The sequence below is a fragment of the Amblyomma maculatum genome, chromosome 5 (genome assembly GCF_055883805.1).
Source record: "Amblyomma maculatum isolate TAMU_Amacu chromosome 5, ASM5588380v1, whole genome shotgun sequence".
NCBI lineage: Eukaryota > Metazoa > Arthropoda > Arachnida > Ixodida > Ixodidae > Amblyomma > Amblyomma maculatum.
Window position 1 is genome coordinate 145,535,792 of NC_139348.1, and position 25,777 is coordinate 145,561,568.

A 25,777-nucleotide genomic window follows, 5' to 3' on the forward strand; every position below is an offset into this window, starting at 1 on the left:
TGTGGATTTGTAAAATGGGCATAATATGTACACCATGAGAGGTAAGAATAAAATGGCGTGAAAAAATAACGCGGCATGACGTTTCTGTTAACATACGAAATCCTTGTTCGTAATGAAGGAGTCGTTGCTTTAAATAGAAAGCAGACTTTTTGTATGCGCGTATTGTCTGAGAGACATGTACTTCCCTGTACTTTAGATTCATCCTATGGGCTGTCGTTTGAATAACCAACCTCTCAAGAAGGAGACACATATGTTCTCCTTTTCTTTATGTAGCGGGCGTGTCTGTGACCAGTCGAAAATGTGTATAGCAGATAACGAATCCGATACCGGACACCAACTTACGCCAATACTCGACAGGAGATAGTGGTTGCAAGGTGAGGAGTGCTTTGAACTTCGGTGGTCGAAGAAGCCGTTCGGTACGGCCACATCACGTCAGTCAGCGGCACCGGACTACGAAGATCTTGCTCGCTTCAAGGCAGTGGAATTATATTAAGATCTCTATAAGGACAGTGTAGTGCAGCAGATTGAAGCTATTATTGACAAAGAAAGTTTAGGTAGGCATATACCGAGCAATGGACTTGACAAGCGTGATAGGCGACTACGGCAAGTTTCAGAGGAACGTGTACATCTTCTGTCTTCTCAGAGGAACTCCCAATGGCCTTCACTTCGTGATCTACAGCTTTTTCTTACCGACAGTGGAATACTGGTGCGCTAGGCCTGAGGTCATCGCCGCAAACTTAACTACCGAACAGTGGAAGGCGATGGTGCTACCCAACTCGTCCTCTGGAGCAGATGCTGCTTTGCTTCACTACAGCCGATGCCGAACAATTGACTTTGAGGTTTCTGGGGATGGCGTTCCTGTACTTGGAAATACTCTGGTCCCCTGCCAACGTTGGGAGTATGGACAGAGCTACTACCGGAGCTCCCTGGTGCAGGAAGTAAGTAGACGAATTATGTGTTATTTACCACTGACCTCAGGGGAGGAAGTATAGTGCTCGGGTGTGAAAGAGGAAGTTTGGGTTCCTTTGTTTGCATTACAGTTGGTAGTGTGCGTCAGTGTTGTGTTTTTCTCTCTTCGTGTTGTCCTCGCTGTGCCGCTGTTCTGGGTAGGATGGAGAACAAGAAACAAGGACAAGTTGACAGGAGGGGTGACGCTGCAAAAATAAGGCTTGCGCCTAAAGAATACCGGGGTCACAATACATACAGGAAGAAGCCAAGTTCAGAAAACGTATATATGCTCGAAGTACTTTGGGCTTATTGCAGGGGATTTGCAGAGGAAAGTATAGAACGACTTTGAAAAGTATGGTATGTTGTGTAGAGTCGTGGCGTCAGCTATGAGGGATGCCATAGCAGGTGCATGGCTGTCGATTAATTACGACCATCTGAGTTTATTCTTTCTTTTTTAACGAGATGGGTTATTGCACCGTACACAGGCACCTTGCGTTTCGCCTCTATAAGGATGCAAATGCTGTTGCAGGGATCGAAACGTCTATTTGTGATCAGTAGTCAAGCGCTCGAATCACTGAACCTCCGCGGCAGCTAGGCCTTGCCGGCAAAGGGGACAATTTCGATTAGATACTACAGTTCATTATCAAGGCTACTTGCTTGTCTCGTTAAGCTGGTTGGTTTGGTTTGTGGGGTGTAACGTTCCAAAGCAACTCAGGCTATGAGAGACTCCGTAATGGAGGACTCCAGAGATTTCGACCACCTCGGGTTCTTTAACGTGCACCGACATCGCACAGCACACGGGCGCCTTGCTTTTCGCCTCCATCGGTCTCGTTAAGCTGCCCAGGGTGGAGCGAATACACCATCGAAGAGTAACCTAACAGGCCGACGTCGTTTCCGTTTAAAACGGGTTGACTAATTTGACGTGCATACCGCCTGGTGATACAGTCCTTGAGCTTGTGCTAAAGCAATGACTTCTTACGAAGGTAATTCCTTTTTTTTCTAAATCAGGTGGATTTTAGCAACTTGAAACCTTCTGGAGGCAAATCTGGTTAACGTATCTTAGTTTCCTCCTAGCGGTAAAAAGCTGCCAGAAAGTTTAATCAAGCTGAAATTAGGTATGCTATGCTTGCGAAGCTCCTAATCCTAATCCGTACATGCTTGTCCTGATGAGGTTTGCGAGGCTAGCAGTTATCGTTTCGTAGTGGGGCTGGTAAAGTAAGCAAAAGTAGCTTCTCAAGAGTGCAAAATTTAAGACTGTTGAAATGACGTAATCTGTTTTTGGAAAGCTAGAACAACTGAAGTAGTATCAATGTGTTGATCTAAAAGCGATATCACTTTCGCTAGGAAGCAAAGAAGGCTTGTTATTATTTCAAAGACCTCCAATAATGTTTAGGTATGCGCTGTTTGTCAAGATAATAAAAAAGACGCATTAAACTTTGCTAAGGAGGCGACGTGCACAACGCAGGGATGTGCAGTGCTTGTCGCGTCCTTAGAACCTCTCTGCGTCGCTGTTCTTGACCTCCATTAAATGCAAAGATGCATTCGCATTTTTACTGACCAGTTACCTTGATACAAGAACTGTAGCTGTAAATAATTCATTCTAATTTTAAGCCCTAACAATACACACAAAAAAAAAAAACAAAAAAAAAACAGGGCGAGGAAAGCCAAACACGTTTCGGGTCGTCATGTTTATTTTTTTCTTTCTTTGAGTAACCACTGGGACTGGTTTTGGAATATTTACTATGAAAATTTGGACGAAAGAAGTACTCCAATTGCGAAGAATGAATAGCTCATCAGTGCCACAAGAGAATTTGTTTCCTCACCGCGTAGTGGGACCTCGTGTGCGATCGTGCTTGGATGAGAAGCCTGGTCCAGTCGGCCACGATGGCCGGAATGCTCATCGGAACTCTGCTGTCCTCTCTTGGAGATAGGTCAGTTTTTCTGAAAACATTTGTTTTTTTTTGTTGCTAGGATTGGACAGCCTTGAGTGGCTAGACATTTGCAGTGACACTAATGATGATACAATCAACCAACATAAATCAATCTTACAAGATAATATCAATTCAATTCAATTGTGTTTCAGAAGCGCGAACATTTTAGAAACAGAACGTGAATATGCATCGACGCCATAGGTCCCATAAATGCTAGAGGTACTTCGAAACTTCGGAACTCTGAGTGTACAAGACACCCATGTATATTTTATCTCTTGCTCACTATTTTCTGTCTACCTCAGCAGCGTCGAGGAGTGAATAAATAAACGCCTGGGATGAATTAAACAACCCGTACTAAAGTGCAGCTAACGTTGATACTTGTAAAGTGCTTCTGAAACACTTATCAGAACCTTTCATAGTCATTTTAGTTTTCTTCGCACATGTAGACCATGCCAGGAAATTGACATTCTTTTTCTGTCTTATATATGGCTGTGTCTGACACATGTACAAGGCTGGGGCGTCGGCCAATGGTGATAGCCGGCTTCGTGACCAGTTTCGTGGGCAGCGTGTGCGTGGCGGTGTCTCCGTGGTTCTCGCTCCTTCTGGTATCTAGAGGACTTCTTGGCCTCGGCCTTGGCCTAGGACAGTCCTCATCATTCTGCCTATGTGAGAATTCTTTGTGTTCTACACAGATTATATAATATTTTTGCATTCTTCGCGACAGGCAATGTTGGTGCAAAATGTCCTTGCGGGGAAAGAGAAACCTTTTGCCCAAATTGCATTTAAAGATACCTATACATGCATTTCCCCTTTGACAGTAGAAGTTCATCATCATCATCATCATCATCATCAGCCTGACTATACCCACTGCAGGGCGAAGGCCTCTATCATATTTCTCCACTTAACAGTAGAAGTTACAGATATGAAATCTGTGGTGTACTTCGCCACTGGCTTGAAAGGTGCAGCCATACCTATGCCTTGTAAGAAGCTTGGAAGCTATATATTATTTAGCATTGACGTAGATGATGTTGACAGTAACTATACAGGCATTGTCATTGGAGTCGCAGGAGAAACATTATAGATCATTACTAACACATACCCTTCCAAAAATACGCAAACAACAAGGTTGCTTATTGGGGGCACTTGTAACAGCGCGCAATGCTCAAAACATTTTGAAAGCCACATGTCATGGTGTCATGGTGGCTTTCGTATGTTTATCTCAATGTCGCTGGATGAAATGCCGGCAGTAGAGGCCCTAGTTTAATGCAGGCGAAATGCAAATGTACAGTGCAATGTTCGGTGTCAGCGCATGAACATACGCCTACATGCAGCCTAAACTAATTATGCACGAAACCCTTCAATATGGCTTCCTTCATAGACCATGATTGGCTATAAAAAACTGAGTCTCAAAAGCGGTTTTTTTTCCTTAGGGGCACGAGACTAAGGGTAGTAGTTGACCGAGAGGTTTGGATTGTTTCCAACGTGAAATGAGTTAAACTACACGATCCTTAAACAAATATAGTGGCCTTCATAATTATGACGAAAGTTATGCGTTATTATTCTTTCGGGTTTCAGCGAATGCTCATAACTTTTGAATTTGACTGTCATTTGTAGTGCAAATCTTGGAACGCGTTTTTCCTTGCGGCACTCTCTATTCGAAGAACAGGGTACTTGAAAGATACTATGGATAAGCACTCCTTTCGCCTCGTCTCGTCCTCTTTGTCCTGCGCTCAAAATTGTCGCCTAACAGCTGAACGCAGATCCGGGGTTTGTGACAGATAACGCTGAATATCCGGTTAAGAGAGTTTACATCTCTCCAAATCTGAGTGGCACTAGTAAGGAGGGCTCAGGGGGCAGACGACTGCAGGGGACGGCTAGACGGAAAAGAAAACGAACGAATCTATAAAAGTAGGGCGCTGCACTTCCCATTTGTGTTGTTTTACGCTGTGTTATTGCAACCGTTCGTGCTGTAATTTTTAGATCATAAAGACCTATAAGGTAGCTTAGTAGGTCGCTAATGTGGGTACCGAATTAGAGTTTGGAGCATATTCTCGTTTTCGCTGCCATATTAGATAATTGGAGTTATATGCTGGCTTGTGCGACAGGCCGTAGCTTGGTCTCGCGGAGTATGGAGCATCATTGGCCGCGCCTTTTTATCGCACCTTTTTTTTTAAAACTTAATCAGATAAGAGGCGCTCGTGTTCGAAATAATATTGCATGAACAAGGCTTGCGCGACTTTGTATGATGACGCTGTCACTGGCGCGGCGCACTTTTGCGCACATGAAATTTGCTCTGAGAAAAGGAAGCTCTTATTGTATATGCACGATACGAGTGGATAGTAAGATGCTTGTGGCGTGGATTTTAGTTGTGTACAAATATCGTGATGGCATCTTGGTAGTACCTTAAGAGATTCGTATGCCTTAAGCTGGATGCAAATAAATCATGGATCGAGGTTCAAGGTTTATGTTTCAGTCAAATACAGGGCTGAAGAAGAAGGAAAAAAGCCGCAATTGCGTTTTGAGGAAGCTCCCGAGCGCTATGTTGCTTCCGTTAGCAGTTGAGTGGAAAGGAAACAAATTGATAAAGGATAAGCAATGCTCCACAAATACTGTGTTCAGCACTCCAGGCTCCTTAAGAAGAACAAACTCAAGGGCCACACAAAAACGAAAAGCTATTTACGAAGAATTGTAACACATTAACATCTGATAATGAAAGCAACAACAACAAGGATTTCACACAATGGACTGCACAGACAAGCGAAGCCATGCTAAAGGAACAGATTTTGATTTAGTTGACCATTAAGGAGTGAAGGGAATCATTTGTAAACCGAAACTTACTCAGTACAGATCGTAGAACGTACTTTAGAGAGTGAAGTACGTAATCAGTCAGTGGAGTACGCAATGAATACGTGCCAGTATTCATGTGGCTTGTTATGCGAGGGGATGGGTTAAAATTTGGGTGAGTCATATTTATTAAACAGTCGATCTGATCATGAAGCTGTGATTTACAAACATGTGAAGACTGAAACTTGTGTAGACGCCTTGTTTAGCATAATCCTATGAATGGATTATAATGTTCGCATAGGGTATAAGTAATCTACATTAGATATAACTATGAGGACCTGTTTTTGTAAGTCAGAAATGTTTCTGGATATTAGTGTATGTAGTGTTACCCCACATAAAGTGGCAAGATCTAGCACGCCATTCGATGGAAGCATGACCTTGAAACACTTCACCTTGGCAAGAAGCATCCGTCGGTACCTCCTGATTATTCCTAAAGTTCAAGCCAATGTAATTCGTAATAAATATAATGACAATTATAGAATCACTCATGCTCATTGACAAAAACTTCAATGCCTTAACTGAACTTGCTATTTCAACTCGATTACCACCTAATAGTAAGGTCGTACAATCGGGAACCTGTTTCCCTAAAAAACAACAACAAAAGACACAGCATTGATCTTCTAGTTGATCGGCAATGCATTTCCACGATACCAGGAACAAAGCTTCTATAATACTTCACTGGCACTTTGCGCTAAACCGTTAACATCTCTACCTGAAAAAAAGAAAATGACCAGTGTCATCTGCATAATTAACAAAATCCACTCCAGGGTGTACTTGTGCTCTAAATGTTTGACTTTACTGATGAAAGAAAAGCGACATGCCGCATGCTAAAGCAGTTTTTGAACGTTGGTTATGCAGCCAGGAAAACACAAACTGGGCTAATAATGTGCCCGTAAATTCGGCAATTAACAATAATTCAATTAGTAACATTTTATTGCCTGAAGTTTGCATGCATATTTGTAATGAAAACTTGGAGGCAGTGCCATTTGATGACAATTCCATTTTGTACAAATTTAATAGCGTACCTGGGCCCTGAGATATGCAGGTCTAAAGTTTAAGCCGAAACCTCATAATCATTCATGCCAGATGGCGGCACTTGGCATGGAGCTCCTCCATAATGTGACGCAGCTGATATGACGCAAATGTTTGATTCGACACCACCAATGGCTCCCTTTGAGGTTGCTAGTTCAAATCGATCTACTTCGCTACTCGATTAATCACTAATGTTAACGTGCCTCCATTACTACACACATACTCATTAGCACAGAGTCTTAAGCGAACCCAGCATATGAAAATTATGGGAATGCTTAGAACATCCTAAGAAAGTGAAGACGAAAGCCTATAATTTCTGTTGAACTTTATTCTGACCTGTTGTTGAACTTTATAATGAACGCTCCGCTGATGTGCCATAGGTATGCATACATATATCAAGGCGGCTCCGTCTTACACATACAGCAGAAGCCTCTCTCCTGCAATACTACATTATCAGAGCACCTGCTTCGCATCAGGGTGGTATGTTGCTTTTGTCGGAGAGCTACCGCAGCTTAATCCGTGGCCGCTTCCTCTAGTCGATGATTACACAGAGAACCGGGTTCGTTCACTGCCGCGATGACCGTGTTTCGATGGAGACGGAGAGCAAGGCGCCCGCGTGCTTGAATGTCAGTACACGTTAGAGAATTACAGGTGGTCGATGCATTTTTCGAAGCCCTCCACTATGGAGTCTCTGGTAGGCCGAGTAGCTTTGGGACCATAAACCGTGTAAAACATATATTTATGCTTTACACGGTTTATCGCCGGTTTAGTTTAAAAAAAGAAGAGACTCATTATTAGTCCGCAAATGGTGGTCAGTTGGCTGCAGATAAAATTCTCACATATCTGTGTAACACTTCTCACTGGTGGTATGTACAATTCAAATGTCAGATGTCAAAATCTTATTGCCTTGCCTTTTATTATTGCCTTTTCTATATTTATAGTACGTGAATGTATATTTGTCTCTTAAACATTTATACACCTTCGGTAGATGCTGAATGGTTTCATTTGAAGTTCAACCTCTTATGCAGACACCCGGCTGAGGCAAATCCACAACATTTAATAGTCCGCATCTGCTTATTACCTGATTGAATTGCAAAGCCTTTATTTCTTCAGAAAAGCAAAATGTAGATGATCCGTGCTAGGTGGTTATCAGTCCGTGCCTGACAGCGACCTGAGTAGCCCATTCAATGACTCGGGTCTGAACTCTCATGTCCGAGCTGAACAACACGGCTTCACATTGCTCGACAGCAGGAAATTGTATTCGAAATTCCGGGGGCGGCTCTCCTTTACAATTCCACAATATGTGATCATAAGTGGCTATTTTACCACATTGTGTACATTCCGGGTCGTAATCACCGGGGTAGAATTTTGACGCGTAAGGAGTCATGAAGGATCGCGTCTGCTCCAGACGGTCTCCTGCTCCTTATGTAAGGTCTCGTCTGCATTGGGAATATCCTTCTTTCAAGCCTAAAATGATTAGTAATGTCGCAAAATTATGCGAATAAAATGGGATCTCTCTCGCTTCGTCCTTTTCAGTGATGGAGGTTATCGGTCCCAAGAACAGGACTAGCACAGCCGTGGCCTTCAGTCTTGGCTTCGCTCTGGGCCTTATCATGCTTCCTGGTTTCGCCTGGTTCCTCCAGGACTGGAGAGCCCTGCAGGGAGCCATTAGTGTTCCTCTGTTGGTCTTCGTCATTTGGTCGTGGTGAGGGACAAAGGCTAAAACGTTTCTGTCTTTGCAACATGTATTGAAGCTTGAACAAGCATTCGTTACACTCAAATGTCGTTTTAAGCCTGCAGTGCGATGTGAACGTGAGACAGATGATGGTTAAGCAGAAGGCGTTAAGCATGCATTGGAAGTATAGAAAATAGCAGTATTAGTAGTAGTAGTAGTGAAAATATCGATAGCATTGTTTAGGCGGTCATGAATGGTCATGGTTCCCGTTTGAGGGTGACCTCTTCTGCCCAACGTGCGGGAAAGGCAAGAAAAGGAATACGAAGCATGGTCAGCAAAGAATCAGGTGGGCGGAATAGATTAGGACATTTGCAGCGATGATCAGTGACCGCACGCACGCCGCTTGTGAAAGAATGAGGTGATTGCAGGTTAATTATAGATATATTTAATTTGCCGCGGACGGACATAGCTAAGTTGAAGACTAAGGTGATTACGAAGTGCTCATAATTTTGGTGTTTGGAACTGGCCCTCTCGCGCTGCGCTACGTAATCTGAAATGAGATGTTTGCGTAATGTGCTTGTTAGAAAAAGGGAATAATTGTTTGCATTCAACCAAGTACTGTCATATGGTTGAAAAAAGAAACTATACAACTTTCGCAAAAAATTCGAAATGAAAGGAAATTTTGTTCTGGATCAGTGCAGCCGTGTAGCTTTTCTTTGTAGCTGTGTGCCTGTATTACTCCCTCATTTGAAATCTGCTTCACCTTTGGGGATCCTTCCGAACGACGGACCAGTATATGTATGATAGCTCGTCGTGGAAGTTGAAAGTATTGCTTCTGTTGTATTGCTCACTACTTTTTACAAAACTTTTATTGTATTTTGTACACCAGTGCCTTGTCCCTTGGCCTGAAGAACTGAATCTAGGAAAGATAAGGTAAAGGGGAAAGGCAGATTTTAATACATTGACGTTATGGGTAATGCATGATTAATATGAGCAAGCGATGATGGATTTCAACGATCTCTGCAGAAATGCTTTATGCTTCTCGCAGGTTCTTACCTGAATCTCCGCGTTGGTTGATAGCCACCGGGAGAATGCGTGAAGCACGAATGGTGATATTGAAGGCCTGTAAGGAAAATGGGTTGCCGATTGACGACGTCGACTCTGTACTTGCGCAGCTCAGGAAAAAGATCTTGAAGGTAGGCAATGCCCTGTTATAGAAAGCCCGCAGGATTTCGTTATATTAACTGTAGTGAGAAATTCCATGGAAGGTTGAGGCGTTTGACTTGAAGTGATTGGAAACGAAATTTTTAGGACCTGCGCACATTCGCGTTTTAATGGGGTACTAAGCACGAAAGCTGTATTTTTATGTACATTGCACATCAATGTTAACAGCGAGCTGAGGAATACTTGCGTAGCGATGCATCTTATGCGTGCATTAAAAACAACACAACACAGCACGCATCTTGAATTGCTAACGAAGAACAAAGCTCCGGTTCATATGGTACACTTGCGCATGTTCACTGCGAAGCTGCAGCGCTGAGAGATAGAGAGCCGGAAAGCCCCTGAAAATGAAAGGAATTATCAGTTCAGTTCAGTCGTTCAGTCGTGTCCGACTCTTCGTGACCCTATGGACAGTGTCACGCCACGCTTTCTGGTCTCTCACTATCTTCCTAACATCACATAACTTCATCTGCAGTGCCTCGAGGATGCCATCTAACCATCGCGTTCGCTGCCTACCCCTTCTCCGGCGACCCTCAACCTTTCCCAACATCAAATCTTTCTCCAGCGACTCCTCTCTTCTCATCAGATGACCAAAGTAGCTGAGCTTTAACTTTAAAATTTGACCCTCCAATGAGCAGTCAGGGTTTATGGTCGAAAATATCGACTGATTTGATCTTCTGGCAGTCCAAGGAACTCTCAAGAGTCTTCGCCAGCACCACAATTCAAACGCGTCAATTCTTCGGCGGTCAGCCTTTTTCACAGTCCAACTCTCGCATCCATACATCACAACTGGAAAGACCATAGCACGGGTTATACGGATCTTGGTTGGCAGACTAATGTCTCTGCTCTTTACTAGGCGGTCAAGGCTAACCATTGCTCTCTTTCCCAGAAGCAGGCGTCTCCTAATTTCATGGCTGCAGTCTCCTTCCACGGTAATCATGGAGCCCAAGAAGAGAAAATCTGTCACAGCTTCCACTTCTTGTCCATTGATGCTCCAGGACTTGATAGGGCAAGACGCCATGATCTTTGTCTTTTTAATGTTCAGTTTAAGCCCAAACTTCTCACTCTCTTCTTGTACGCGCATCAGAAGTCTCTTGAGTTCCACTTCACTTTCTGCCATTAAAGTGGTATCATCCACATTTCTAAGGTTCTTGATACGTTTTCCAGCAATCTTCACTCCAGCTGAAGACTCGTCCAGACCGGCCTTCCTCATGATGCACTCTGCATATAGGTTAAATAGGCAGGGCGACAGTATGCAGCCTTGCCTCACTCCTTTCTCGATCGGAAACCAATCAGTAAGACCATGCCCAGTTCTGACTGTGGCCTCTTGCCCTTCATACAGGAAAGGAACGATGGGGACTAAGAAATTGTTAAAAACATCATGCAAAAGAGAAAGTTTAGTCAGCAAAATTTTTACTCTGTATTTCAGTTCCTATACAATCGCATTTATTCGTTGAATCTCAAAAGGGGGCTGTCAGATTATCATTAAGTTTCTCGCTAAGCCTCTTTGTCCTGTATGCTCTCTTTAGCAGTCAGGTACGTTATGCTCATCTATGAACAGAAACTACGGCTCGCACTCTGTTTAGACATAAAAAAAAAAAAACGTGAAAAACCACTTCATAGGTAATGCAGATGGGTCCAGTTGGATTAGGCTCCCCACCCCACTAACGCATCGCGGGTGCCAGTTATTACAATAAAAAAAAGAGAAATGAAGTATTTTTCAAGCGTCTGCGATCATTCCGTACAAATGCGCTCCTATCCCGCGTCGCCACTTAAAGTACCGCATGCTGTCAGATATTAGCATGAACAAAAGTAAACAAAAAAACTGCTCCAGTGTGCTAGCATATTATTTGTTGTGCAAGGGTCGTCTTCAGCGTTGAATCTAAGTAACGCACCTAAAATGTACAGTCTTTGTCAAAATTATATGGCCCAAGGATTTTTGTTCTAAGTCCAGTAACGAGGCTCGTAAGGCAACTCTAGCGCTCGAAGTCTCGTAGATGACAAATCTCGCCCTCATTCTCCTCTAGCTCACATTCATTATCCAGTATTGCTGCTAGCAGCCGTGTCGTAGTGAATAGAAGCGAACCTCTTGGGCCGTATACTTTTGACAAAGACTGTAAATTATCTGGCCTCACCTTTTACACTCTGCCTTCCAGCAAGAAGACGAAGCCAAGAGCAAGGCCAGCTGCTTGGACCTCGTGAGGAGCCGCAAGGTGTTCCTCTACACCTGTGCACTAGTCTATGCCGCGTGAGTTATATGCGGCCTAGGCCCGTATTCAGTTTGCGTCGTTATCGGTGTGTCGCTATCTCATGTGACCTCGAGTCATCTGATTGGTCGAAACGCCGGAACATGATGTTGCAACCTCTTCCGGTTCCGTACTGGCAACACCCGGCTCCGGCGTTTCGACCAATCAGATGACTCGAGATCACGTGAGATAGCAACACTTCGACAACGACGCAAATTCGGAATACGGGTCCTATAATGCCGTGTACTCTGTTGAAATCGTGTCTTGGCTAAGATGACACATTGTGTCGAGAAGCTTTGACGAAGACCATGTTTTTACCGGCCTATCGCTTTATCGCGGTTATAAAATATGTAACTTTCCATGGACTTGAAAAATTAGTGTTTGTGTACGGTAAGGAAGGAAAAAATGAATGCACAGTCATGGGTAACCTACCTGAAAACTTGGAGTGCATTACGCCCAAAATTTACTGGCCGTCTGTTCTGCTACGACAATATGAACCGAGAATTGCTTAATCATTGGCACGGGTGTGCAGGCTATTCCTAGTTTTGTCTAGTTGGGTTAGAGTTTGGTCATTTTATCTCACTTGCATGAAGACGCAGGTAAGTCTAGCTGCCCATAATTGACCCATATATTCCAAAGGTTCGGGGGTTATATCAAAATAACAGCTTGAGGGGCTAGTGTTTTCAGATTCTTATTACAGTTGGTAGTGTGCGCGTGTGTTGTGTATCTTCTCTTGTGTTTGTTGCGCCACATTTCTGAATACGGAGGTTATAGATACACCGAATATGAAATACCGTCGCCATAGATACATGGTCGACTACTTTCTAACCTACAAGGAGGATACTTTTATGTAGAACAGTTTTTAGAAAGAGAAAACTGGAAGGGAGCAGTCACCATCGTCGGCCGTTCTTGTGAGGTACATTGCGGCGATGCTGAAATATATTTTCTTATAAAGCGCCTACAGCGAATGATTACGAGACGAAATAACCCCAAGGCTACTTTTGCGTCTGTTCTCTAAGCATTTTTTGTCATCCCAAAAGAAATCAGAAATTGGAGGCCTCTTACGTGGCGATAATATTAGTTTTGAGAGGAAGGGAGGGATATGATTTTATGTTAGCATTGTTGTAATATATTGCTGCCTACTCCGCGGTACGAGGTTGTTTCCTATGGCTCCTAAAATATAGCTCTGAGTAAAAGGTCCTAATTCAGTTGTGTTACGGTACCGCAACCGGCTCACGGCCGAAAGGACAGCGGTTTCTTTTCTTATTAAGGCAAAAGCCTTAAATGGATCATACTGTCGTGGACAAAGTGTGTCCCGCTTTTGTGGTGGGTGTCGCATGGTGTTCCTTGGCGCACGTTCAAGTGTGGGATTGCAGATGGCAGGAACGCTAGACAAGATGAGACTTCTCAGGCTTTAGCCTTTCACTTCTTTAGTCGCTAAAGTACCTTGTAATTTTTCGACTACCTTTTTCTTTTTAGAGTATTGTTTTATTTCTTCACTGGAATTATACATAATGGTGGTGCAATGAAGTGATGGCAATGCACACCAATGAGGGTTGTTGTAGTGACGTCATCATTGCCTTACTGTGTTATCATCTTGGAGTGCGTTCTGGACCGATATGAAAATTTTGTGCCACATAGCGCTTGGTTCTCATTTCGAGTTAAAAGGTAAACACCGCCAATAAAAATAAAGCACGTTTTCTACTCTCGGCACAATGCCAGAAACAACGTGTCTGAATAGGAAAGGTAGCGAAAATTATTTAAATAGAAATTCAATATGAAAGCGCTGTCTGCTCACGAGGAACATGAAAAGGGTCGACTCAAAATGTCGCCTCCAGAGCTGGAAAAAAAATAACAGATTCATGCTGAAACTAAAAGAAAAGGTTTCGCATTTTCTGATGATGACTGACCTTTTTTTTTAGTTCTCCAGCAATTTTTCTTAGAACTGTTGTATTTTTATTTAGCACTGGTGGTAGCGGAATAGAAAAAAAAATTCTTTTGTAGTCATGAAATTCTATTTTTACACAAGTTCGTTGTCAATGATACCACAAAAAAAAAAAAATCTGTTGGGACCTAAAAAAAAAATCTTTGTTCTGTTTTTCGATAAGCATCTGTGATATGACGCTGCCACATTGGAGCTCGAGATTAAATATGTCGAATAATACCTCCGTAGCTCTCAAGCTCAGGTGAAGCAATTAATACTTACGCGAGCTTTATCGTATAGGGACTTGGATGAAGCGATGCATGCTGGATAATCTGCTATGATGTTGTCGTTGACAGCAGAAAACGCAGCCCTGCACTGCCACATAGCCTCGTCTACATGGTCGGACAGGCCTACTGCTGGTTCTTCACGAATAAAAAAAAATCTGTACGACGGCGAGAAGGCAAATGATTCATCTAGCGCCGCCGACGAGAATGGTTCACACGGGCCAACACACGCGAGATCGACGTCAATTCGGAAAAGTATCAAACTACTCGCCAGAACTTGAAATTATGAATGTCGGCGATGGCGACGGATGGCCACAGGTCCAGACGCATAGTTGAGGCAGTCGTCTGCAACATCTGCGCGTAGCTTGAACAGGTCCGTGTCGCACTGCTTTGCATTTATTCATGCGTGCCCGATTTTTCGGATAGAGCGTTGACGCGTACGTTGTTCAGGAATCTGCCGACAATTGCAGGCATATAATGGCCGTGCACGAATAGCCGCTTGTTTGCTCGTTGGACCATCGAAAACGACAACGCACTTGCTCAATTCAGCCTGGCTGCGCTGCCGGCGGTCTGCTGGCAGCGACATCATCATGGCAGATTACATAGCATGCATCGCTTCATGCAAGCTCCCTATATAATGTCGCAACGATTAACACATAGTACACATAAAGTTCATAACAAAAGTTGTGACTATGCCGCAGAACAGATCATATTTGTCGCAGGAGGAAACAAAAATACTCCCTCATCAAGGAGCAGGTAGCAGAATGATGACGTTAAAGGAAAACACTTCGAAGTTTGCTTCTTATGCTAAGTTATGGCTTCATTTTATTTAACAGGTCTTTTACTCCTTACTGCCTAAAATATGCGCCTAAACACAGTCTCAAATAAAAAAAATGTGACATCAAATTTCTGTTTTACTGTCATCGTCCCAAAATTTTTTCGGGCCAGATTTTGTGGTACTTTGCTAGGTATGGTAATGTCCTAGCCTGTATGTTCCCTAGGTTACTGCCTCCTGTCTGCTGAGGTCTTTCTGGGGTTCTGCGTATTGTTTTCTTTCTAATTTGAAGTATTGTATTAGTTCCCCGTATGTGAGAGGGGTTGAAGGCCCTGGGGCAGCTGGCGCAGGTGCCCGGAAAGTATGCCCTCGGGCTATCCTGTCCGCACACCGAGAGCACTGTAGAATCTACACCGCATAAATGTGAAAGCTGATGAAAACCGTGCATCACGTTTGCTGTCATTATCAACTAAATGAACAGTCATCATCATTGCTAATGCCATAATTGTCATTAACACGAATTGTAGCGTCATTGTCATCGCTATTGTAATCCTCACTGTAGACAAGGAGAATTATGATGTGCATTTCACAATCCCGGTCGTAGCGCAGCTGGTTAAAGCGCTCGACTGGGGATCCAAGAGATGGTGGTTCAATTCCCGGTGGAGACAGGATATATTCATTTATTTCGGGCTATCTTCCTCACTGTAGACAGGGAGAATTATGATGTGCGTTTCATTACTCCGGGCGGCATGGCCGATGACGTTACAATTTCGAGGGATCCCGCGGAATCTCGCCGAGAAGTATGACACTTCTCGTGGCCGGACGGACAGGGCTATGGCCGCGAGTATGAGACATTAAAGGCTTTCACCTTGAAATTGTCTTCCTAAGATTCACATTTTACGGGGATTCGTAGAAACGATGCCTCAAAGCAGGCTGTATTTCTGCTTAATGATATTTATCTATTTCAGTGCGGCGAGTGGCATGGTTTTCTACGGCCTGCAGCTGTCGGTGACCAACTTGGGCGGCGACCCGTACCTGACATTCGTGATAGCGGCTGTCGCCGAGTTGCCTGTTGCCGCCATTTGCTACGTGACCATCCGCTGGTGCCGCAGGAAACCCACCACAATGTCCGTGTACGCCATCGCTGGCGCATGCGCACTGGGCGTCTCCCTACTTTCACCAGGTATGCGGCACCATTGCCTTGGCGCCGTAATTGGCTTGAGTGTACGAGGTGGAATAGATACATATTTCAGACAGCCGAAATGTTTACAGGATGCACGGGCTCTTGAGAAAAATTATTGCAATGCAGTTTCAGGATCCATTCGCCGGCTATCAACAATTAACTATAGAAGATGAAGAATAGCCGCACTCTTATGATTGGAAGCATTTCACGCGGTTGCTTCCCTCGATGGCTCTGAAATAAATGTTTTTCCTCATGCTCGACCTAAACTCTTAAACTGCTGCTTCGTACTGTAGATTGGTCAAAAGGTACCAAGTATACCTCATGAATCGCTCATTTATTATCCATGTAGCTTCCATCCAAGTAATTTATCGAAAAATGTGGGGTACCACAGTGTTCAGTTCCAAGTTCTTTCTTTGGTAAAATGAATTTTGACAGCTGAAATAATTTTGAAGTCCTTTATCTATTCAGTTGAAATTGACGACCTCCAATTATAATGCAATAATCCATTCTTCAATCCGTGAGGTAGAAATACAGCTAATCACAAATTAGGGACATGGGCCGATAAAAATGGATTCCGGTTTTATCCACACAGCGCAGCAGCTGCTCAGTTCTCATTCAAAAGGGTCCTACAGATTGACCGCACCTTGTACTTAAATTAAACTGTTTTACCAGTAAGAAATCATCAAGAATTTGTAGGAATAACTTCTGACAAAACTCGCACTAATGCTTTACATAACCATTCCTAAAAGAAATCTCCTCTATTTCTATGAACGTACTCAAAGTGCTCTATACGAAAACAGTTGGAGTCAGATAGGAGGTAGCACGGGGAAAGGTCGGGTATATTAGAGCTTGTTGCTTTTGATGGAGAGCACAACATAACAAAGACGAATGTACAGTACGTACCTCCCTCACGTGTCTTGTATTTTCTGCGCTGCGATAACCATCAAAATAAACACACATGATGTGCTTTATGGAAATCTAATTCTCCGCAGTACGTTCTTATTTATATCATGAACGCATAGTGTATAGTGCAATTATATTATCATAAAAAAAGCGAGTGCACCAAGTACGAGAGCTAGGTCTTTGTGCCTCAACTGGAGATTATCTAATCGCCAATATCTCCATTTAAGCGTTTTTAAGTAAAATAAATAAACCGGTCATTTTAGACGGGAGAACAATGTTTACGTGCGCATGCTTACTGAAACTAATATCCCTACAGTGACACCTGCGACCCCATCAGAGTACTTCTAGACACTATCAGACCACAAATATAAAATGATAAGGCCTCTGCCGCTATAATTTGAGGATTAATGACAAGAGTTATAAATTATATATGCTTCTCCTAATAGTTCTCCAAATACGATCCTCTGCTTTTTTCTTGAGCCTGGCGTCACACCAACCTACTTTCATTAAGTGCCGACGTCATATGAACGCACATAACAAGAATGTGTCGGAATAAAATAAAGGATGCAGAGGATCTACAGAGATGGTTCTGAAACAATAAGACGCGTCGGGATTGAACTTGTGCAGAGCAAATGGGACTGATTAACATGACTGCCTCATTGTGCACCAGTGCCGTCTACAGAATGTTGTGCTGCGTGTGTAACTGCAGGCAGAACAAATATAAAAATGTTGCAAGTAGCATAATCTGTACTAAGTCACTGAGTCATTTCACAACACTTCATTCCAGAAATGCAGCTGAATTAGTAGGAATCATCATACATAACAAATAAAAAGTCACATAAGATTCTGCTTGGTATCGAGACATGCCGAGATAGATGGCGATGAGAGATTCAACTTGCGGGCTTTACAAGCTCGCAAATTGAAAGCAAAAATTGTACCGGCCTCATAGTAACCATATGAAGTTAAATCTCATGAGATTTATATATAAATCGCCTAGTACTTGAGATAATGAAGCGAACAACAAAGTACATTTCGTAACAGCTATCTTGGGAGGATGAAAGCTTGGACGCAGCAGGAATATTTCATTGGCATAATTTTATGCTGTCCTCGTATTTAACTACCATACCCTACAGCTAAGTTTCCAGCGTATAAGAAAAACAATATTTTATTAATAATATAAAAATCAGCTGGCAGTAAGCTGAGTGCTATTTTACGTGCAATGCTCGAAAAATTGAGAAAAAAAAATAATGTTTTTCTCACTATACAGTGAATACATTTTTTCTTTACAACATTGCATTCAGGAAAAAAAAAGGCACTTTTCAGTTTCTTTTCAGGTTCCCAAAAGAAGAAATGTCTTAATTAACTATGGAATAAATAACATGTAATCTGTTGGACATAATGGACATTGTTATACTTGCGTTTAGCGATTGATATGTCCCATGAAACCATGTACAACAAAACACATTTAGCATGTGTGGAAATGAACAGAGTGGGCTACACTTAACAGGAACGCCAGAGAACCTGGCTGTGTGGCATTCACAACCTCAGATGCGGGTCCGTCGTTCATCTGGTGCACTGTCAGCATTTTTGAGCCCTGTCACACTCTACGGTCATGCTGGTTGTGCGAGGTACCTGCAAATGGAGCTCGTGGGCAGCAAAAATAAATGCTTTGCGTAAGGTTTGGTGCGAAAGCAACACTACGCTAGTCGCTGAACCATTTCGCGGAGCCGTCGATGAGCTAAGCTGCGCATGCGCGAGGAGGCAGTGACGTCACACGGTGCAAAGCTGGCGCGCTGGGGCCACCGCAGACTCTTCCGCTACGCGTTGACTCAGAGGTGCCGCCGCCGCCGCGTTCGCCGCAGATGTTGCCTCCGAAATTCTGCTCGGGATGGCCACTGATAGAACCATAGCCAATTTTTTTATCTTCAGCGCCATGCAGCAAATGATGGTAGCCATGCGAACGGCTCTGAGGAATTTCTTGTTTTCACCTCTGTACAGGCTTGGGAGGATAATTTGTAAATGTTGCAGTCATGTGGTTCTGCTCTGCCGAATGGCAATTTGAGTTCGGGTATACTTACAAATCTACTTACTACGTGCTCATTGCGCGAGGCTTCTCTGGTCGTATTGCAATTTAACACGCTTCTATGCGGTATTCATATTTTTTGACACGAACAGAAATGGTGGTCCCACGCCAAGTGTTAGCCATCGCGGGCAAAATGCTGGCGTCTGCCTCGCTGACACTGGTTTGGATCTTCGCTGCCGAGGTGTTTCCGACCCTCTACCGGACAGTCGGAGTCAGCGCCTGCTTCGTCGGCACCCGCATCGGGTCGTCCACTGCACCCTTCTTGTTGGAGCTGGTATGCAGCGAAATATCATTTTCCGCACGGAATCAGTTATTAAGGAAGCTAGTTGTATGCGCCAAAGATATATGCACCAAAGAATGCGGAGAGCCTGAGACCACTGACTGTCCAAATTGCGAATATGATGACTTTTATTGGTTCAGAAGAAAGCACAAGAACACTTTGCGCAGATAAAGCCAGTTCGCTCTGTGTAAATATTATGCTGGACAACCCTTCTGTCTTGCTGGTTAAGGTAGCCGACTGCTGTGCCCAAGGGTGCGGGATAAAATGCAGACCTTGACAGCTGCCTTTCATTATAGCCGAAAAACAAGGCGCCCTTATGCTGTGCGATGTCAGTGCACGTTATAAAACCCCAGGCAGTAGAAACTTCTGAAGCCCTCCACTGTGGCGTCTGTCATAGCCTGAGTCACTTTGGGACGTTAAACACCATAAGCCAAACCAAATCAAACCTTCGGTCTTGATTGCAAGCACACGCTATTGTACGGGTAAATGTTTCTTACAATGCTTAAGAAAAAAGTATGCAGTGATGGTACCTTCAGATCATGCGTGTTTTTATGGCTCCAACTTCAGCCCGCTCGCCATACAATATTTAGTATTTATATCGAGGGTTTGAAATTATAATTGATTGTGCTCATGGTCATTCATTGCAGTTCTTTTGAAAACACTTGGACAAAGAACAGGGACAACGAGCACGAACTCTGTTGCACATGTGTATTTTGTGTCGCTCCCTGTTGGTTGTCCAAGTGGTTTGAAGAACACTAAAGTGAATGACCATGATGGCTTAGCATCTTGTAAGACTCAAAAGGCTAAGTGCCTGAGTTAGGCAAGTCGTGGTGATCACAAGGAGCCAACCTGTGTTGGCAAGCATAAGTTATTGAGACAAAGACAATACCTGCAAATGAAACAAGACGTATACTTTTCCGGCAGGGAAAAATCTGCCTGACTTGTAAGTTAGCTAATTTGGGGAACTTCTTTTGAGTACTTGGCACATGTGCGCTCCATAAAGCGAGGACGCAAGCCGACTAGCCCATACGCAAACATTTTTTAAAAAGTCTGCACGCAGTTGGATGACTAACGGTGTCTAGACTTCGTTGCTTTTAATGTGTGTGTATGTGTGTGTGTGTGTGTGTGTGTGTGTGTGTGTGTGTTTGCGTGCGCGTGTGTGTGCGTGTGTGTGCGTGTGTGTGTGTGTGTGTGTGTGTGTGTGTGTGTGTGTGTGTGTGTGTGTGTGTGTGTGTGTGTGTGTGTGTGTGTGTGTGTGTGTGTGTGTGTGTGTGTGTGTGTGTGTGTGTGTGTGTGTGTGTGTGTGTGTGTGTGTGTGTGTGTGTGTGTGTGTGTGTGTGTCAAGTGAAGGCTTGAGAATTCCATCTGGTCGAACTTATTTAGCAGCCTTCTCCTGCGTCTCTTTCGCCTCCCTTCATTCGCTCCTCCATCTTAGCGCTGATCGGGTATTTACATAGAGTACAGTTGCCGTACTTTCCATTTCTGATGCTCATGAATTGGAAGATTCTCCGCAAAAGTTTGTAACAATGTTCCCATAAAAACGATGCCTCTAAACCTTGTCTTAGTATTTGTAAATCATGACGGCTTCTAGAATTCTATGCAGAAAAGATCAAATATAGGTAGGGATCCCTCAGGATTGTACAAAAACACTGATGGCGAATGGTGAGTGGTGCTTGCTATTCAGTTGACTTTTGATAATGGTTCTGAAACTATTAGTGCACAAATACAGGACGAAATATAGAGCGGACGGATACGGTACTTGAGACATCAATAATAAGAGCCACTCAGTGTGACAAGCGTGGTAGCGAAAAATCTTTTAACGATGAAGAGGTGCAACCTCAGGGTCGAAGACCATTACTGTTGTAATGAATGTAAGGAAGTAAAACTAATCTGCCTACAGTGGCTCTTCCTGTCGGCGGTTTTCGATCTTCTATATTACATGTGGGCATGTAAGTGTCAATAACACAAAGCTTGTTCCTTTGATGCAGAGAACCTATCTGACTGACTCTGTGCCCATGGGCGTACTGACCGGTATAGCCTTTCTCGCATCTGTACTGATGTTCGTGCTTCCAGAGACGTTCAGGGTGACGCTACCAGACACAATACGCGAATCCAAGCAGCTGGGGAAGACCAGGTAAGCATACATCGTGGAACGAAGGTTACTTATGAGCAACGTTATTAAAGAAAAGTCCGGAAGGATAAACACTGGTAGCGCGTCACGCATTGTGAAGCAACGAATCTGCCTTCATGGCAGTTCTTGAATATTTCACTTTTGCATTGATCGGTTAGCCATTTGTCATTGCATTTAGATTTTCCCCAACTATTTAGTTCGGCTGCAGCTTGCGAGTTTCGTTAGTGAAAGCCTTCTGAAAGGTCTAGGTAGGTTTGGCGGCATCCTGACGCGTGGGTGACAGGCTTTCTTGCTTGTGGAGGGTCGAGCTGGTAAGAGGATCAATTTGGGATTAGGAGGTGAGTAGATGGGTCGCCGCGTGCCAAGAGGATGGTTATGGGGGTGATGAGTGAGGTTTCAGTCGTCGATGCTTCTCAAGCCACCGTTCTGGCACAATGATGCTCGCAGTGATGCCGCAGTAAGATAAAAAAAAAACAAAAAACGGCAGTCATGTGTTTTAATAAGAGAACTTGAAGGCCTCATTAAAGACGAAAACTTGACGCCGTCCTGCGATGTCTTTCATAAAATTTGATAATTGGTTGACGTCGTCATGAGACCACGCTTGGCATTGACGCATGGATGAATTGGCTGGTGTGCTGGTCTCGTGGCACGGCTGAGAGCATTGGCGGGCTTTGCGTTGATGGGTATGTTACGCTTCGTTGTGCGCAGTCGTGTCATTACTGCTCCATGAATCAAGTTGCAATGAACGCCGGTTGTGCCTACCATATACTATAGTTAAATATCAGTGCAAGCAGAAAGGGCAGTCACAGAAGTAAGTCGCTAAAAACACAGTACATGCGCGTACACAGGCTAAGCGTACGCGGCGGGCTACACAGATGGTGTAGGAAATGCTGGCCCAGCGAACGAAGTGTTCCTAACATTTTATTGAACTGAAGATTGCGTAACGGCGGGGCCGGTTCTCGCAGTATGGATGTCATAGGCAGCAACAGGTGGCTTTCTCGTACGATTGCTCTTTTACATGACTTATCTTTCTGCTAGGTACTAGCAGCTTAGAAAAGGTGCTACATGCCCCCCGGATTTTGTCTTGGGAGCTAATGCCTGCCAACAATTTTTTACAGGACAGTGGAGAAGAACAGCCCGTCTAACGACATGACGTTGGAAATGAAGGTGTGACTTCGGCAAACTGAACCTGTCAAAAGAAGCTGACGATATGAATCACGACGTCCGCTGACGAATGGTGGTTTTGAGAATGTGCGCTTAAAACACCCACGCAAAACCTCGGTCAGCTCTGCTGCTGACGGCCGTTCATGATTTTCGATTCAGCGTCCCCTGCGTTCCTTTCTTTACCGCCTTTATGTTCGGTGAAAAGACCTGCCTCACCCGAAAGCGAAGACGTGTTTCATCCCTGCGGGCCATGCGCTAGGCACTTCTCTACTTCGTCCTAGACGGCTCGCTTTCCCATTTAGATTCCCATTTCCCCTTTCTATTGCTTAGTAGATAATATATCTCCTGCTTTAACTTTCTTGTAATGTTGGACTTCTTTCCGACCCCAGAAAATCTGACCAATCGCTCTATTTTGAGCTGTCAGCACCACGTACTGCATCACACGGAACGTGAAATACCGGTTAATACTTAAATTATCGTTGGGTTTACCTTGTTGATTTCCTTTGGCCGCCAAAACTAGTCTGTGCGAGCCTTCGAAAAGCAGTCTATAAGTGATATTCAGCAGCTCGTAGGAGGAGTAGGCAATCAATATCAATATTTTCGCCCATATCTCCGCTCATTTTTTCTCATTGAGAAGCGAAACTATTGCGTTTTGAGTAGTGCTGTTTGCTACTGACAGCCTGAAGATGGTGTTAGTAGCTGTGCAGAAAGCTGGAAATTATGATTTACTGGCTCCAAGGATTTCATTTATGTCTGCCAGGACACGGCAACACTCCAGGGTGTTCAGGGTTGCCACTGCTGTTGTACTCCTTATATATACTCTTCAATTTCGGACTTAGCACCCAACCACTCGTTCATTGGCCACGCGGGATTGACTGCCGTTGATTACTGCAACCATGCATCGCATCTTATGTGTTTAAATAAATGTTTTTTTTTTTTTTAAATGATTGCTAGGCTGGCTGTCGACAGCACTACATGTATTGCATAGAGTTAGTCTGAAACCCTGTCTCTGCATTAAAACTTATGCATATCGGCAATTGCATTCGGCCTTTAGGAACCTAAGTTAAGTACTGAAAACTTCGGTTTAGATCTTCTGCCGGATGGAGGCACTGGTTGAACACAGAAGAACAATCCTGTTCGCTCTTTGTGTTTGTACTAGGCACTGCGGTACTATTAGCTATAAGAAGTTTGCCGGTCACTTTTTATGGCAGCTATGTTAGACGCTATGATTTTAATTAAGCTTCTGTCGCTTGACTAGCGGATTGTCGGTATTGAATTGGAATGACAATAATCACATTGCCTTTGCAGCACTGCTTTAATAGCTAGTATCGGTCACCGTTATTGTTCAAGGAAATGCAATTTCGGAGACTGTCGTTTGGGTCACAAGCGCCACTACTTGTAAGATTTAACAGGATGGAAAGTTGGGTTGGTTGGTGCGTGATCTTGTGGCTAAAAAAATGCTAACACGAGACGACGGAGAGAGGGGCAGCGTCCTGTCCCCGCGCCCCTTTGTCTTGAGTTAGCACTGTTTTTAGACGCAAGATTTGTCAACTGTTATACTGCCTACACAGGGATTAATCTTAACATCTCACCTCGTTCACAGGGCATATGTATGTCGAACGCAAAGTGTTTCCTTGTGACGTTTACATGAAAAATAATGTCTCATTGAGCCTTGTGTATCGATGGTATGAGCCGTTTCTTACAAAAGAAACAATTTTTTTTGGTAGTCATTTACAGCTGCCTTATGTGAGGCAGCCATCTATCATTAGAAAGATAAAATGTGACTGTCTACGTCCTTTCCTCCATCGGGCAAAATATTGGGAACGCATCAGTATGCTTAGATTCCTGGGCTACCTGCGGTAAAACTTTCCCTCAATGAGTAGCATTAGAAAGATACATATAATAGCTGTCCAAAATGTACAAGTGGAAGCTTTCTATATGTGCCTTGGACTGCCGAAATGTGCTGCGGCAGCAGCAGACGTTATAGTCTGTGGTTATCCAGTTCCTGTATCTATTGCTGTTGAAACCATGTGACCATGAAAGCATAATTGCGGCATCTCACTCTGGTTCCGTGTTATAGCCTTGCAATTATTCTGCTAACTATATAGGTCGCTTACTGTATTCGTCAAAGCCTTTGATGTTCGTCGTACCTATCTCCTCTCGCATTACCCCGTCCTGAACACCATGCTTACAACAATTGAGTCTACACAAACCTCGAGTGCACCTTTCTATTCATCTATTGCCGGTGTATCACTGGCCACTTACAAACAAATCACGTATCTGCGCACCATCTTAGCCGCATGCATGTGTATACACCGGCGACTCAGTTAACCATGCAGTTTCACAGGGTCTCTATTGATAATGACGAGGCCTACTCTGGCCAAGGTGAAGACAACTTATCACATTCCCGGCAGATGCAGACCTAGCAGCCCGTCGGGCTGCAGTTGAGTTCATCAGTCAAGAACCCAGACAGGAATGGTCAGCTTTCAGTGACTCCAAAGGAGCTCTTCAAGGCCTGTAAGCAACATTAAGCCGTGGTTCGAATTAACAACTCTTTCCAGATATGTAGGAGGTTTACCACGGTGCCGCAAAAAATGCTTACGCTGTTTTGTTCCCAAGGCTGCAGGATGGAGGGGTACACCAGAAAACACAGCGCGGATAAGGCTGCGCAATTGGCTCACAACTGTGAACATAATTCACTATTCCTATATCAAGAACTGACGTCGTGAGTAATCTTCGCAGACTGGGGCAGGAGTTCACACCTCCTGCGAGGAACCCCGGTGAATGCGAAAACGCTGTTATGATTCCCGGTGAAGCAACACAGCCGGTACAGGTGGTGTATGGCAGGTGACATGGCCAGAAACTGAGCCTTCGGTGGATTGTGTGACGTCATAACAACCCATGGGATGGCCGAGCTGGCATTATATTGGGTCAGGTCCTTTCAAATGGCAATGTGACATGGGAACTGAACTCGGAACCTTTCGGTTTCGAGTCAGATACGCACGCTTTCCATAGGTCAATCTGGTTTCTTTCATACGGCCTGGTTAAAGTGGAGCTTTAGATCTGTATCGAGTGGCTGCAGCAAGTAGAGAGAGAGAGAGAGAGAGAGAGAGAGAGAGAGAGAGAGAGAGAGAGAGAGAGAGAGAGAGAGAG

General features: G+C 44.0%; 1 protein-coding gene across 1 annotated transcript; it reads left to right on the forward strand.

Moving 5' to 3' along the window:
• The first annotated feature begins 572 nt into the window (after positions 1–572).
• Positions 573–21,467, forward strand: LOC146189857 (organic cation transporter protein-like). Its single transcript, XM_084603330.1, has 9 exons — positions 573–938; positions 2,779–2,879; positions 3,391–3,545; positions 8,292–8,460; positions 9,479–9,626; positions 11,808–11,899; positions 15,849–16,063; positions 19,142–19,323; positions 21,318–21,467. The coding sequence occupies exons 1-9, from the start codon at positions 573–575 to the stop codon at positions 21,465–21,467; spliced, it is 1,578 nt and encodes a 525-aa protein (XP_084459456.1).
• The last annotated feature ends 4,310 nt before the right edge of the window (positions 21,468–25,777 follow it).